The 13,022-nt window shown below is 38.0% G+C and overlaps 1 protein-coding gene across 1 annotated transcript in view; it reads left to right on the top strand.

Moving 5' to 3' along the window:
* afg1lb (AFG1 like ATPase b) overlaps window positions 1-13,022 on the top strand; it is a 36,793-nt gene that overhangs the window by 6,832 nt on the left and 16,939 nt on the right. The window contains exons 6-7 of the mRNA XM_067384025.1: window positions 1,926-2,025; window positions 9,473-9,531. Coding sequence (XP_067240126.1) covers window positions 1,926-2,025; window positions 9,473-9,531 — 159 coding nt within the window. The remainder of the gene's footprint in view (window positions 1-1,925; window positions 2,026-9,472; window positions 9,532-13,022) is intronic.

Below are 13,022 nucleotides of genomic sequence, written 5' to 3'. Positions count from 1 at the left end.
TGTAGCCTTCCCCTTTTGTCCCTCTCCACTCCCTTAATGAATGCAAGGTATTGAGAGAAGGCCCAAGAGAGATAAAGAAAGAGGAAGAGCAAGCAGAAACCGCTTGAGGTATTGTCTCAGACCCCTGTCAGTCGCCGGGGTGAAATTACTCATCGACGGAGTTGTGTAAGTAAAGGTTTAAGATCAAAAGAGTGCAATTTGGCACCCGTGTGCGCCACACAAAAGTGACTCTTTGCTGGCATAATTGGATGCTCATTTGAATATCCGCACCGTTGTTTTCGCTGTCGTCCACAACAACGCCACACAGAGGGCTTTCTTGCACTCAACCTGGCAATCAATACCCTGAGACTAAAAGTGTGTGTGTGTGTGTGTATACACGCGCGCACATGAGTGTCACGGTGCCTGCGCGACAAACAAAAAACAAATACAGGACGGATGAAAAGGTCATAATTAAATGACTCCTTTGAAATGAAGAGAAGAGGACGGTTAAATGAAATGTGATCCAATTTATGCCGTAGCACCTCGTCTTTGTAACGGACCACCCTTCCGACGACACACACGCACGCCCTCCACCTTGCCGCACGTAAGGCCGCTATAGAAGATGCTAATTGAGTTTGATGAGGCCGAAGGTTTAATATGCAAAAAAGGGAAACACTTCAATATAAGAAAAACAACATATGCTGGGGGTATGGCAGTCATAAGTGTGTCCTTCTAAGAATAGTAGAGCTCAGTAAAAGAGGAGATCTTCTACATGACAAAAACATCCCCGGCCTCAAATTTAGCTCCTCGCTGCCAGATATGCAAATGCTAATAAAGTATTAATGCAAAGCGAGGAGAAATTTTGCTTTTGACTAAATGCGTTTCAGCCCTGAAAAAGTAGCAGAAACATGGGAGAAGATGAGAGCGGATATTGGTCGATCTCATTGTGTGTTATTGACTAAAGGGCTCCTTTTGTCAGGGGAGGGTCAGCAGCCCCTGTGTTGCTGTAGATGTGTGTGAGGCAACAGCTCGCTGCTGTGAAAAAGGCAACGTTTAAATGATAATAATGAATGATGATGATGAAAATGATAATAATGAAAGAACCACTCATCCTCTCGCTTCTGAGATTCAGGGACAGCCATGCCAGGCCCTCAAGAGCACAAAGGGACCGCATGTGTGTGTGTGTGTGTGCTTGTATGTATTTGTTTCTGTGTGGCCATCTGGCTGTCATTGTGCCACTGATTTTACCTCGAAACGCTGTTTATTTATTTATTTATGTATTCAATTATTTACCTTTTTCAGCGCTTTGGCCACTTGTCCTTGTCTCCAGCAGAAAGCCGCGGCTCTGTGTGGCCATTTTACAGTCAGGTGGAGTGGCTTTGTGTCTGTCCTGCGTCTGTGTGTGAGTGTTGGGGAGGGTGATGTCAAAGGACCTTGGCCGAGGCTTCGGTTTTAAAATGTAACGACACCTGGTTTTTGCTCATTCATTCGCATGTACACGCAAAAGTACACATGTATGCGCACAATTGTGGTAATTAGCTCAAGGCAGCGGAAGGGCAGAGGGGAGAGAGTTGCGCCTCGCTCATCTTCAGCTGATACACCTGCACTTGCTCCTTTAGTGTCTGACGGTTCTGCCTAGAGGACAGAATGGAAACAACAGCACATATAGGGTGGTTTAAAGTCAACATAAAATGAAAACCGACCCTATTTTCTGTATTAATACGTATTCATTTAATACACAGTTTGGCTGTTTTACTTCATACAATGAATTCTGGCCATAAAATGCAGGTGAATTTGACCGATTCCTGTGAACTGAACTGATGGTATGCTGTATTTTACATTAGCAGGAAAAAGGAAATTGCTTAATCAGATTATGTGCTGTCAAAATAAATCTTTCCTCAAAGTTCAAGGATTAATGATCTTTTTTTCTTTTTTTTTTTTCTCAGGTGGTGGATATAGCGGATGCTATGATTCTGAAACAGTTATTTGAGGGCTTGTTCAAGTGTGGAGTCGTAGTTGTGGCAACCTCAAACCGACCACCTGAAGGTGAGATATCTGGATAATGTCGAAAAAGTTTATGTAACTAACATAAAGTGGGGTTCAAATGTCCGGTTCCATGTTGAACATCTGCAGTTACAATCAAATGTAATTTAACCTGAGAAATAAATAAAAATGTATATATTGAAAATGTACCTGTCACTACTTCAGAATTTTCAACTTTTCACTTTTTAAAATGAAATTTACATTTAAATAAATTATTTAAATCACTTCACGTTATAAAAATGTAAAATAGAAGCATTTCTCAAGTACTCGTTTAGCTGCACTATTGTGAAATTCAAGAGAAAATCATTAAATAAAATGTTCAAACGTTTGGGGTCATAACGGGTATTTTAAAGGCACAGTATGTAGAATTTTCACGGCTAGAGGTCGCCTATTCAAAACAAAGGCATAGCTTGATGACGTTGAGTTTGAGTGTGGAATCTTCGGAAATGTCGTCTTCATCTCACAGCCGGTGGAAAAGAATCGGGATGTAATCATGTTCATGGATGAGATTATTAACGTTAATGTAGTATGAAGCAGAGTGGGGCCGGAGCTGAAAGAGGTCGCTGGAGTGATTGATAATGAGAGGCGAACGCGACACACGACTCGACAGCAGAGGAACTTTTATTATGCCACAGTCACCGCTTCCGCTTCTACCGGTCAAGCTTATGAGGTAAAGCAGCGCTGTTTATCATATTAGATACATTTGAGTGTGTTGCTGCCAAGCGAACGCTGTGAGACACTTGTTTTACACTGCAGTAAGCTTGTGCTAAAAAATGGCATGCGATTAAATACAATGTATGATGGAGAAAATGCTGTATTATACCGTTACCAAAAATAAAGCTGCTTCTGATTATTTTATGTTAGCCACTTGACAAAATAGTGTTTTTTTTTTCCTGTGGCATGGTATAAGCGTGGTACTTGTGGAAAATAAAGAAAACTAGAGTAAAACAATAAGACTAATCGTATTGAGCCATATAACAATAATTTGTTTACTACAGGTGCTGGTCATATAATTAGAATATCATGAAAAAGTTCATTTTTTTATTGTAAATTATTTTTAAAAATGAAACTTTCATATATTCTAGATTCCCTACATGTAAAGTAAAACAAAAGTTTTTTTTTTTTTTTTTTTTTAAATTTTGATGATTAGAGCGTACAGCTCATGAAAGTCCAAAATCCAGTATCTCAAAATATTAGAATATTTCCTAAGATCAATCAAAAAATGGATTTGCAAAACAGAAAAGTTCAAGTTCTTTAAAGTATGTTCATTTGTGCACTCAATACTTGGTCGGCAGCACAAATTACAACATCAGTGAAGTGTGGCATGGAAGTGATCAGCCTGTGGCACTGCTAAGGCACTATTGAGCCTTCAGATCATCTATATATTGTTGGATCGACTGTTTCTCATCTTTCTCTTGAAAATATCCAATAGATTCAGGGGTCAGGCATGTTGGCTGGCCAATAAAACACAGTAATATCATGGTCCGCAAACCACTTGGAAGTGGTTTTTGCACTGTGGGCAGGTGCTAAAGTCCTGCTGGAAAAGGAAATCAGCATCTCCATAAAGCTTGTCAGCAGATGGAAGCATAAAGTGCTCCAAAATCTCCTGGAAGATGGCTGCATTGACTTTGCACTTGATAAAACACAACGGACCAACACCAGCAGACGTCACGGCCCCCCAAATCATTACTGATTTCAGAAACTTCCCACTAGACTTCAAGCAGCTTGGATTCTGTGCCTCTCCAGTCTTCCTTCAGACTCTGGGGCCATGATTTCAACATGAAATGCAAAATTTACTTTTATCTGAAAAGAGGACTTTCGACCACTGTTCACTGTCCAGTTCTTTTTCTCCTTAGCCCAGGTAAGATGCTTCTGATGTTGTTTCTGTTTCAGAAGTGGCTTGGTAGTCCTTTTCCTGAAGATGTCTGAGTGTGGTGACTCTTGATGCGCTGACTCCGGCTTCATTTGACTCATTTTGAAGCTCTCCCAAGTGTTTGAATCAGTTTTACTTTACAGTATTCTCAAGCTTGTGGTCATCCCTGTTGCTTGTGCACCTTTGCCTACTCAATTTCTTCCTTCTAGTCAACTTTGCATTTAATATACTTTGATACATCACTCTGTAAACAGCCACCACATTCAGTAATGACCATCTGTGACTTACTCTCTTTGTGGAGGGTGTCAATGATTGTCTCCTGGACCATTGCCATGTCAGCAGTCTTCCCCATTAGTGTGGTTTCAAAGAACAAGAGATACCCGGAATTTATAATGTAGGGATGGTCATTTAATGAAACTCAAATGTAAATATTCTAATATTTTGAGATACTGGATTTTGGACTTTCATTAGCTGTACGCTCTAATCAATCAATAAATAAATAAAAAAAAAACCTCTTAATGTTTTACTTTACATGTAGGGAATCTAGTATAAATGAAAGTTTCATTTTTAAAAATAATTTACAATAAAAAAATGAACTTTTCCACAATATTCTAATTATATGACCAGCACCTGTGTATATATAAGGTAACCAAACAGTGGTTCCCTTGTCTAATAAAACATGTAATATATTAAAGCGCCTCTACAAAATGAAATTGGAAATCGAGGGTAACGCAGATATTGTCTGAAGCACGGATAGTCGGACATGTCCATGTCCTGGTTAAAAATTTCTTATTTCTCTGGATTTAAACATTCTTGGAAACATTTGGCATAATGTACATACACACTTCAACAAAATATATAACCCTGTTCTAGTGGTTTTTGGATATTTTAATCAAAAAATCCTACATATTGTGCCTTTAAATTGGTGAGTATAAGGCCCCGTTTACACTAGTGCATTTTTTTTTTTAAAACGGCATTTTTAAAATGAAAACTATCCCCGTCTGAACTGGCGTCTCCATGTTATTGTTTACACGGTCGTCAAGGATACGCAGAGCGAACGTGGATAGCCACGCCATCGTTTTCAAAAGTCTCTGTTTTGGTCCGTTTATACTGAAACGCAACCCCGGCGTTTTCAAACTAAAATGGGGTCTGCAGGGTTTACAAAAGTCTCAGTTTTAGAGATTCGAAAATATAGTGTAAACGACAGGTGTAGCCGTAGCCAAAACATGCGTTTTAAAACGAAAACACACTAATGTAAACGGGGCCTAAGAGACTTTAAAAGAACATTAAAAAACCGACCCAAACTTTTGAACTGTTGTGTAGTATAAATTTATTTAGACTAACATTTTGTAATTCAACATAATTTTTGCAAACGCATTTAAAGCAAAGTAGTTTATTCCTTTCATTTCCTCCTCCAGTTTCCAGGGTTAAGTGTGTGTTTTCTGATACTGACCTGTCACCTACACAGCGCACATGACTCTTGTACTTTTTCACCTTGTATTGTTCTCTACCAACTTCTCAACAATAGACCGCCGTACCTTTCTCACTCTCCTCAGTCTTTGTGTGGCCTGAAAGTAAAACACGTTCCTAAACTACACATCCGTCTCGTGTTCTAATCCAGTTCTGCACCGTCTCGTGTGTCAGTCTCATGTTTCTTCCTTTTTACTCTTTTCTAAAGTTCACCTCCCCTTTTAGTCACTCCTTGGTTAATCCATGTATTTTGATGCCATGATGTTTGAGGTCTATTGATAATCTGCGTAAAGTCTCTCACTCCTTTTTTGTTTTTTTTATTGCTCTCTGCCTCTCTCGCATACACTCAAACACCTGTCACTGGCTGCTTCCCTGTGGTGGATTACATTAAACTAATCTGAGGAGTGTTATTTAGGGCTCAAACACAATGATGACTGCATCCATCTGAACTTTTAACACTTTGATCTTCAGTAAACTATTTATTTTCTGTGCGTGTTTTGGTGAAGCTTCAGGAATAATTCACCCAAAAATGAATTTATTCACCCATATTACTTTTTCTTCTGTGGAACACAAGGGCAGTTATCTAGCAGAAAGTCCAAGCTGTTGTTTTCCAAACAATGAAAGTGAATGGTGACCAAAGCTGTTCCGGGGAAAAAGCAGCTTGAACATTCTTCTAAATATCTCCTTTTGTGTTTCATAGAGAAAAAAAAAAAAGTCATGCAGGTTTAGAATGATATGTGGGCGACATGTTTGGGTGAACTATCCCTTTAAATCATACATCAACCTCACCGGCATCAAAGATTTCTCGCCTATATGCCGTTCATCATAAAACGAGGCAACTTTATTTGATACCCGCTTGAACGTGAGCAGTTACTCTTTTATCTCTCTCCGCCGTTCCCACTCTTTTCTTCCTCTGCCTCATTGTTGATTCAATAGATGCCGTTTTTTTGCAATTGCTGTGATGTTACATTAAACTGGAGAGCGAGAGTGATAAGACAGTCCTTCTGCCTTTCTCTTCTCCGTCTCTGTCTTGGAGCGCTGCTAATGTCTCGTTGTATGAAGTGGCCTTGTGTGCAGAGTACAAAACGGTAAGCGGCAGTTACATAAAGAGACCCTCTCCTAACATTAACCAGCCACTGAGAACAAAGCTTACGCTAAAACTTAATAGCCATCTTATTCCATTTTAATTAGGTGACTAATGGATAGACTGGTACACATGAAAGATGGGAGGGAGAGAGATGGCACCAAGAGAGATTGCTCGTTTATTGATATAAAATGCTAGGCTGAAGAGCCGCTAAAGAGGCTTTGCGTGTTTGAACTTGATGTTCGCCATCACCCAGAACCGTTTCTTCAGGTAAAGTGAGGGAAATGGATGGACAAATGTGAAAGAGGGTGCACTTCAGTTCCTAAATCTTTAAATGACCTTAGTTACGCACTGGGATATGGGTAAATAAACTGCCAAAAGAATGGAGAATTTGTTCCGAAGCATCAGGATGTGTTTGTTTTTAACATCCAGATGCTCCTGTAAATTATTTGCCACAAGTACTGTGCAAAAGTTTTAGGCCACCATTAGATGTTGTTTTAGCAATGATATAATGACCATATATAATGATTTCTCAGTCTCATAACCAGAAAATACAGTAAATTTGTATGCCGTATTAAAAAACAGAAAAAAAATCTTTTTATAGGCTAAATACTGACCTCCCCTTACACTTGAGCAATAGCAGGACCCTGGCTTTCTTAAACCTAAATGGAAAAGAAAAGGACTGAAAGGTCAAGAAAACTTTCAAAATCTAATGGGAAGTTTCTCAGAGTTACTAAATACTGATTCTTGAAATCATTTTGTTCAGATTTTTTTTTTTTTTTTTTACATTTTAGGTACATATTTTCTGTATAGTAATAAAGAGACTGAAAAATAAATATGGATGGTCATTAAAACAGCACTAAAACAACAAAGCTGGTGGTGGCCTAAGCCTTTTGCATAGTATAACCTGGGAAAAGTTTGATTAGAAACATTACTATTATGTTTAAACAATATTTAAAGTGTCTGGAAATAATAGTGACTTCAGAGTCACCTTTAAAGCAGTGGTTCTCAACCTTTTTGATTCCAAGGACCCCCAATTTTCGAAGACCCCATGACTTTTCCAGCTGTTCATGACTTTCTGAAAAAGGATTAATGATAAAAACATTTTTGTCTCACAATTTCTGCCTGATAGAATAATTTAGAGTTTGGCGAAAATGGCGTAGAGCTTGGCATGCCTTTTTCCAGGTTTAGAAATAGCTCTTTTTAAATAAGGCTACCTCATATATTCAGGTTTTTCTAGACCAGTGTTTCACAACCCTGTTTCTGGAGTTACACCAACAGTGCACACTTTGGATGTCTCCCTGATCTGACCTCTCTGTTTCTGGTGATACGTTGATACAGGTATATTTGATTAGGAAGAGTTAGAAAATGTGTTGGTGTGCTTCTAGAAACAGGGGTGGGAAACTAAAATAAGCAATATATTGAGTTTTAGTTGTATTTATAGTTTATTTTAATGCTTGTTTTGTCTTACTTTACATTATTTGAAGTCATCTTTAGGCCCCCTGGTTTAAAGTGTTATATAATGAGAAACATAATAAGAAAAGAGTTCTTTATGTACTATAAATGCATTCTGTAACTTCCATAACGAAAATCTTTTTATTAAAAAATAAGTTGCAAAATTGACTCTTTCAGATGCCCAGAAAGCTGCTAAAGACACATTTATTAACAGTTCATGTGACTACAGTGGTTCAACCTTAATGTTATGAAGTGACGAGAATACTTTTTGTGCGCCAAAAAAACCCAAAATAACGAGTTTAACAATTTCTAGTGATGGGCGATTTCAAAACACTGCTTCGTGAAGCTTCGAAGCTTTACGAATCTTTTGTTTTGAATCAGTGGTATTGCATATCAAACTGCCAAAGTCATGTGAATTATTTAAATTTCGTAACAACAAGCACTCCGAACCACTGATTCGAAATATAAGGTTTGTAAATCTTCAAAGCAGTGTTTTGAAATTGCCCATCACTAGATATTGTTGAAAAGTCGTTATTTTGGTTTTTTTTTGGGCGCACAAAAAGTATTCTCGTCACTTTATAATATTAAGGTTGAACCACTGTAGTCACATGAACTGTTTTAAATATGTTTAAGCCATCCGATTTTATCAAAAATATCTTAATTTGTTTCCCGAAGATGAACGAAGGTCGTACAGGTGTAGAACGACATGAGAGTGAGTAATACATTACACAATTTTCATTTTTGGGTGAACTAATCCTTTGACACATGACCACTTACACATTGTGCTACAAAGTGAATAGGCTATTTTCTTCGAAATCTGAAGGTACAGGAGCCAAAAATGTTCCTTTTTCATTTTAAAGGTCAGAGAGGGGGAAAATGGCCATTAACGTGAGGGGAAAAAAATGTATGATGCCTTTAAAATATTTCTCGGTATTTAAAGATGATTCCAGTTTGCTTTCCTCTTGAAAAAAATGAATGAATCACCTGAATGATTGTCACAAATGGCCTCCAGATCCCTACAGTGGCTCTTATTTGTTCTTTCATAGTAGGATCCATATGGAAAGCTTTCACTTCTTGGGTGAGAACTGGCCGAACGTCTCTCACTGGACTGTTTATAGCTCAACATGCCTCTGTTATGACAGTTCTGTTTCCTTTATATTTTCTTGCCCACGGCAGCTTTAAACAAGCTGCACAGACAGAAGCATATACTCGTTGTGGTCTCTTTACATCTGTGTGTGTGTGTGTGTGGCTTATAATGCCAGTGTGGCTAATTGAAGTCTCTATTCACCGTGATGCAGGTTTATTGTCTGTGCAAAAAGAGAGAGACTTCTTCTCTTGAGCTCATTGTTTGGGAATGTAATGAATTTCATGTACTGCCTTTCTCCTGCGCTGCCCACAGAAATCAATTTCTGCCTCTCCTCGTCCCTTTTGTTCCTCCTCCCCTCCCATCCCTCACTTCATCAATAGACACTTTATTTGCCAATCATAGATGGAAAATGACATTATGAGGAGGCTAAAGAGTGAATCTAACCAGCATCTCTCCCTCTCACGCTCTCTCTCTCTCTCAGAACTGTACAAAAATGGGCTTCAGAGGGCTGCTTTTGTGCCTTTCATTGGTGTACTCAAGGTAAAGACAAAGTCATTCTCTCAGTTAATTTATTTATCCTTTCATTCTATCTCCGTCTATCTCTCTTCATGTTTCCTCCTCTGCTCTGTCTGGTTTTTGATGTATTTTATTCACAGGTAAAAATACACAACCTCATATGTGTTTGCAAAAACACACAAAACAGAAAAAAGACAGCTTTGATCATACCTGGAGATGAGAGCAACAGACTGAAAGTGTGACAGACATGGAGGCCGTTTAATTGACTGGCGTGGGTTGGCTGGAATGAGACGCCATTGCGGGAAGCTGCTTGCATTTCAAAGTGCGCCCGGCCATGGACGCCAGCAGTGCTCTGATCTGCTTTGCAAGTTAATTGTATTATTTTAAGCAGGTATTGGCATTATCCTGTGTGCTGTCTGGGTAATTACCATCATCCTGCGACAGCTTTCCATCATAAATAATCAGACGATCATTTTCAGGCATTTTACAGCTGGCCACATTCTTGCACATTTGATTGATATCGACACACTGAGCTGAATACGTTTTAACGTTAAATGGCTTGTTTGTGGCTGTGGCACTGTGAATGTCTTTTTTTCTTTCTTTTTTTTTTTTTTTTTTCTCTGGTTAGATATTGAGCGTGTTGTTAAGTCGTCACGATTGTAAGGGAAGTGCAAATGGCAAAACAAACCAGTCATCCTTTACATCAAGTTCCCTTTCTCTCTGTGATCTTGAAGAGTGACAGAATAAGAGGATGCTTTTGATGACTGGCAGTACAATGTCTTTCTAATCCAGTAGTATTCCTGATAGTTAAAGGGCCCTGTCAGCAGAATGTGCTGAAAATAAAAGCCGCTAGACTCTTCATTCAGGTTGTGATTTTTCTCAGTTTGACCCCTGGGTCTTTTATGGTCAGTGGCCCAGCACAGTCACTCTGGTTCAGGCAGTCTCTGTCAAATCCCTGGGGTCCTTAAAGTCACCCTCTATTCTGGCCAGTGTTAATCTTGCCTGGTAAGAGCGTGCCCTGCCTTGCACCTCTAACGCTCGAGCTTCTTTGTTAGGCCATCTGGTTTTGGGGCAACCTAGGATCCCAGTTCAGGGTAACTAGGGTGGCCCAAGTGCCGCCTCTCATGTCTGGTCAACCCTAATAATGTGTGACAGACTCACTGAAATGCTCTCACTGGCTCTTGTTCTCCTTCTATATCTTTATCTCTCTTCAGGGTGGCAATTATTTGCTGACTAAGTAAGTATTATTGAATTCTTGTCAGTTTAACACATTCAATATGATTAATCATAATTTATAATTATAAATTATAATAAAAAAAACAATATAATATAATTAAAAAAAACAATATAATATAAAATATATTTCTCTATTAAACGTATTATAGTATAATAGTTGGGGTCAGTATTTAATTTTTATTTTTTTCAAAGAAATCAATTCTTCAGCAAGGATTCTTTTAAATTGATCAAAAGTGACAGTACAAACATTTACATTGTTACAAAAGATTTTTATTTCAAATAAAAAATGTTCTTTTGAACTTTTCTATTCATCAAGGAATCTTGAAAAAAATAATGGTTTCAGGGTTGCCAGGTTTTCACAACAAAACCCGCCCGATTGCTACTCAAAACTAGCCCAATTGTGTTTCAGCTGGGGTCCCCCATAGAAACTGCATTCTGGGGGGTAAAATACACATTTTTGGCAGGGTTCCCCTGCTAAAATTTGCTTTCCAGGGGCTACATATCATGTTATTTGGGGTCGCTTCAACCCGCGGACATGAAAAACAACCCGTGGCAACAGTGTTAAAAGTAGCCCAATTCCACGGGAAAACCACAGACTTGGCAACACTGAATGGTTTCCTCAAAAATATTAAGAAGCACTGTTTTCAACATTGATAATAATAAGAAATATTTCTTAAGCACCAAATCAGCATATTAGAATGATTTCTGAAGGATCATGTGACACTGAAGACTGGAGTAATGGCTGCTAAAATTTTAACTTTGCCATTACAGGAATTAATTACGTTTTAACATATATTAAAAATATATATATTTTAAATTGTAATAATATTTTGAATGGTACTAGCGTATATTTATTGCGTATGAAACAATATATTGGCTAATAAAGTTACTTTACAGTTTTTTACAATTGCTAACAAGCGCTAACTTGTTTAAACTCTTAATACAGCAACACACCTACATCACACAATTAGCCAAATAGTTAATGTTCTGCACCAAAACCATATTTTGTTATATAAATACAAACACTACATTTCAAAATTCTAAAAACCTTTTTCTACATATACTAACTCCATCAAAACACAGCAAACCTGATTCAAAATAGAGTCATTCTGTCAAAACACTAACACTAGTTTACTATCCAACATCATCATATAGTCAATCATAGCGCAATGACTGTCAAAATACTAACGGTTGATAGCATTACGAAAACTATATTACTTGTCATGGTTCAGTTGTACCTGCAGACAATATGAAATCCATTGTTTTTATACTGCAGTAAAAGTAGAATTCTTACATGTAACCCATTCTACATTTTTTGCTTGAGTGTTGAATGTGTGCATTCTTGGCAACATACTATCTAAAAGTGAATGATTCATTATTTTATAGAATGTACAGCAGAAAAAAAAGAAGTAATAGAATTTCTCAGGGCAGCCACTGGTCAAATGGGTCCCCTATGCAGAATTTTAGTTGCCCCCTTTGTTGAAATTGCTTTCTGGGGGTGGTGTGTTGATAGTGCTTCCATAGAGGGTGGGATGGTGTCCCCTTGGTAGTTAGTGCCCTACGCAGACCACATATTCTGCATATTTGGACCAGTGGTACTGGAATCGTTGTAGTAAAGGCTTTACATGAAGCTTTTACTGAAATGAAAGCATGAAATCGCTGCCATTGATCAACAAAAAATCCAACATACATGGCCTTTGGTTATTTTGGAAGCTTTTTTCTGCCACAGAATAAAAAAGTACATAAGGTAATTGTGACAATTTATCTCACAATTCTGTTTATTTTTCTGGTCCCACTTTATATTAAGTGGCCTTAACTACTATGTACTTACATCAAAAACTAAGTACAGTGTACTTATTGGGTTCATATTGAATTGCAAAACACTTTTGCTGCTATTGAGGTGGGGTACGAGTAAGGTTAGGGAAAGCTTTGGTGGTATGGGTAGGTTTAAGGGTAGGGGGTAGGTTAAAGGTGTAAGGGATGGGTCAACAGTGTAATTATAAATGTAATTACAGATGTAATTACATGCAGGTGTTTTTAAAATATAAGTACAATGTAAAAACATGTATGTACACAATAAATGCATTGTATCAAATGATTAATTGGATCAAATGACTTTTTTTCCTCTGAATTGTGAGATATAAACTATGATTTGAGAGGAAAAAAGTCAGAATTGAAAAGTCACAATTACCTTTTAGATGCACAATCCAGCACACATTCTTCCTTCTCTCCCCTCTTCCTTGTCTTGATCCAACTACTTCTCTCCTTCAACTATTCCT

Source organism: Chanodichthys erythropterus, chromosome 4 (assembly GCF_024489055.1).
Source record: "Chanodichthys erythropterus isolate Z2021 chromosome 4, ASM2448905v1, whole genome shotgun sequence".
In the NCBI taxonomy this organism is placed as follows: domain Eukaryota; kingdom Metazoa; phylum Chordata; class Actinopteri; order Cypriniformes; family Xenocyprididae; genus Chanodichthys; species Chanodichthys erythropterus.
Note: the sequence above shows the minus strand (reverse complement) of the source record. Positions and strands in the feature narration are given on the sequence as shown.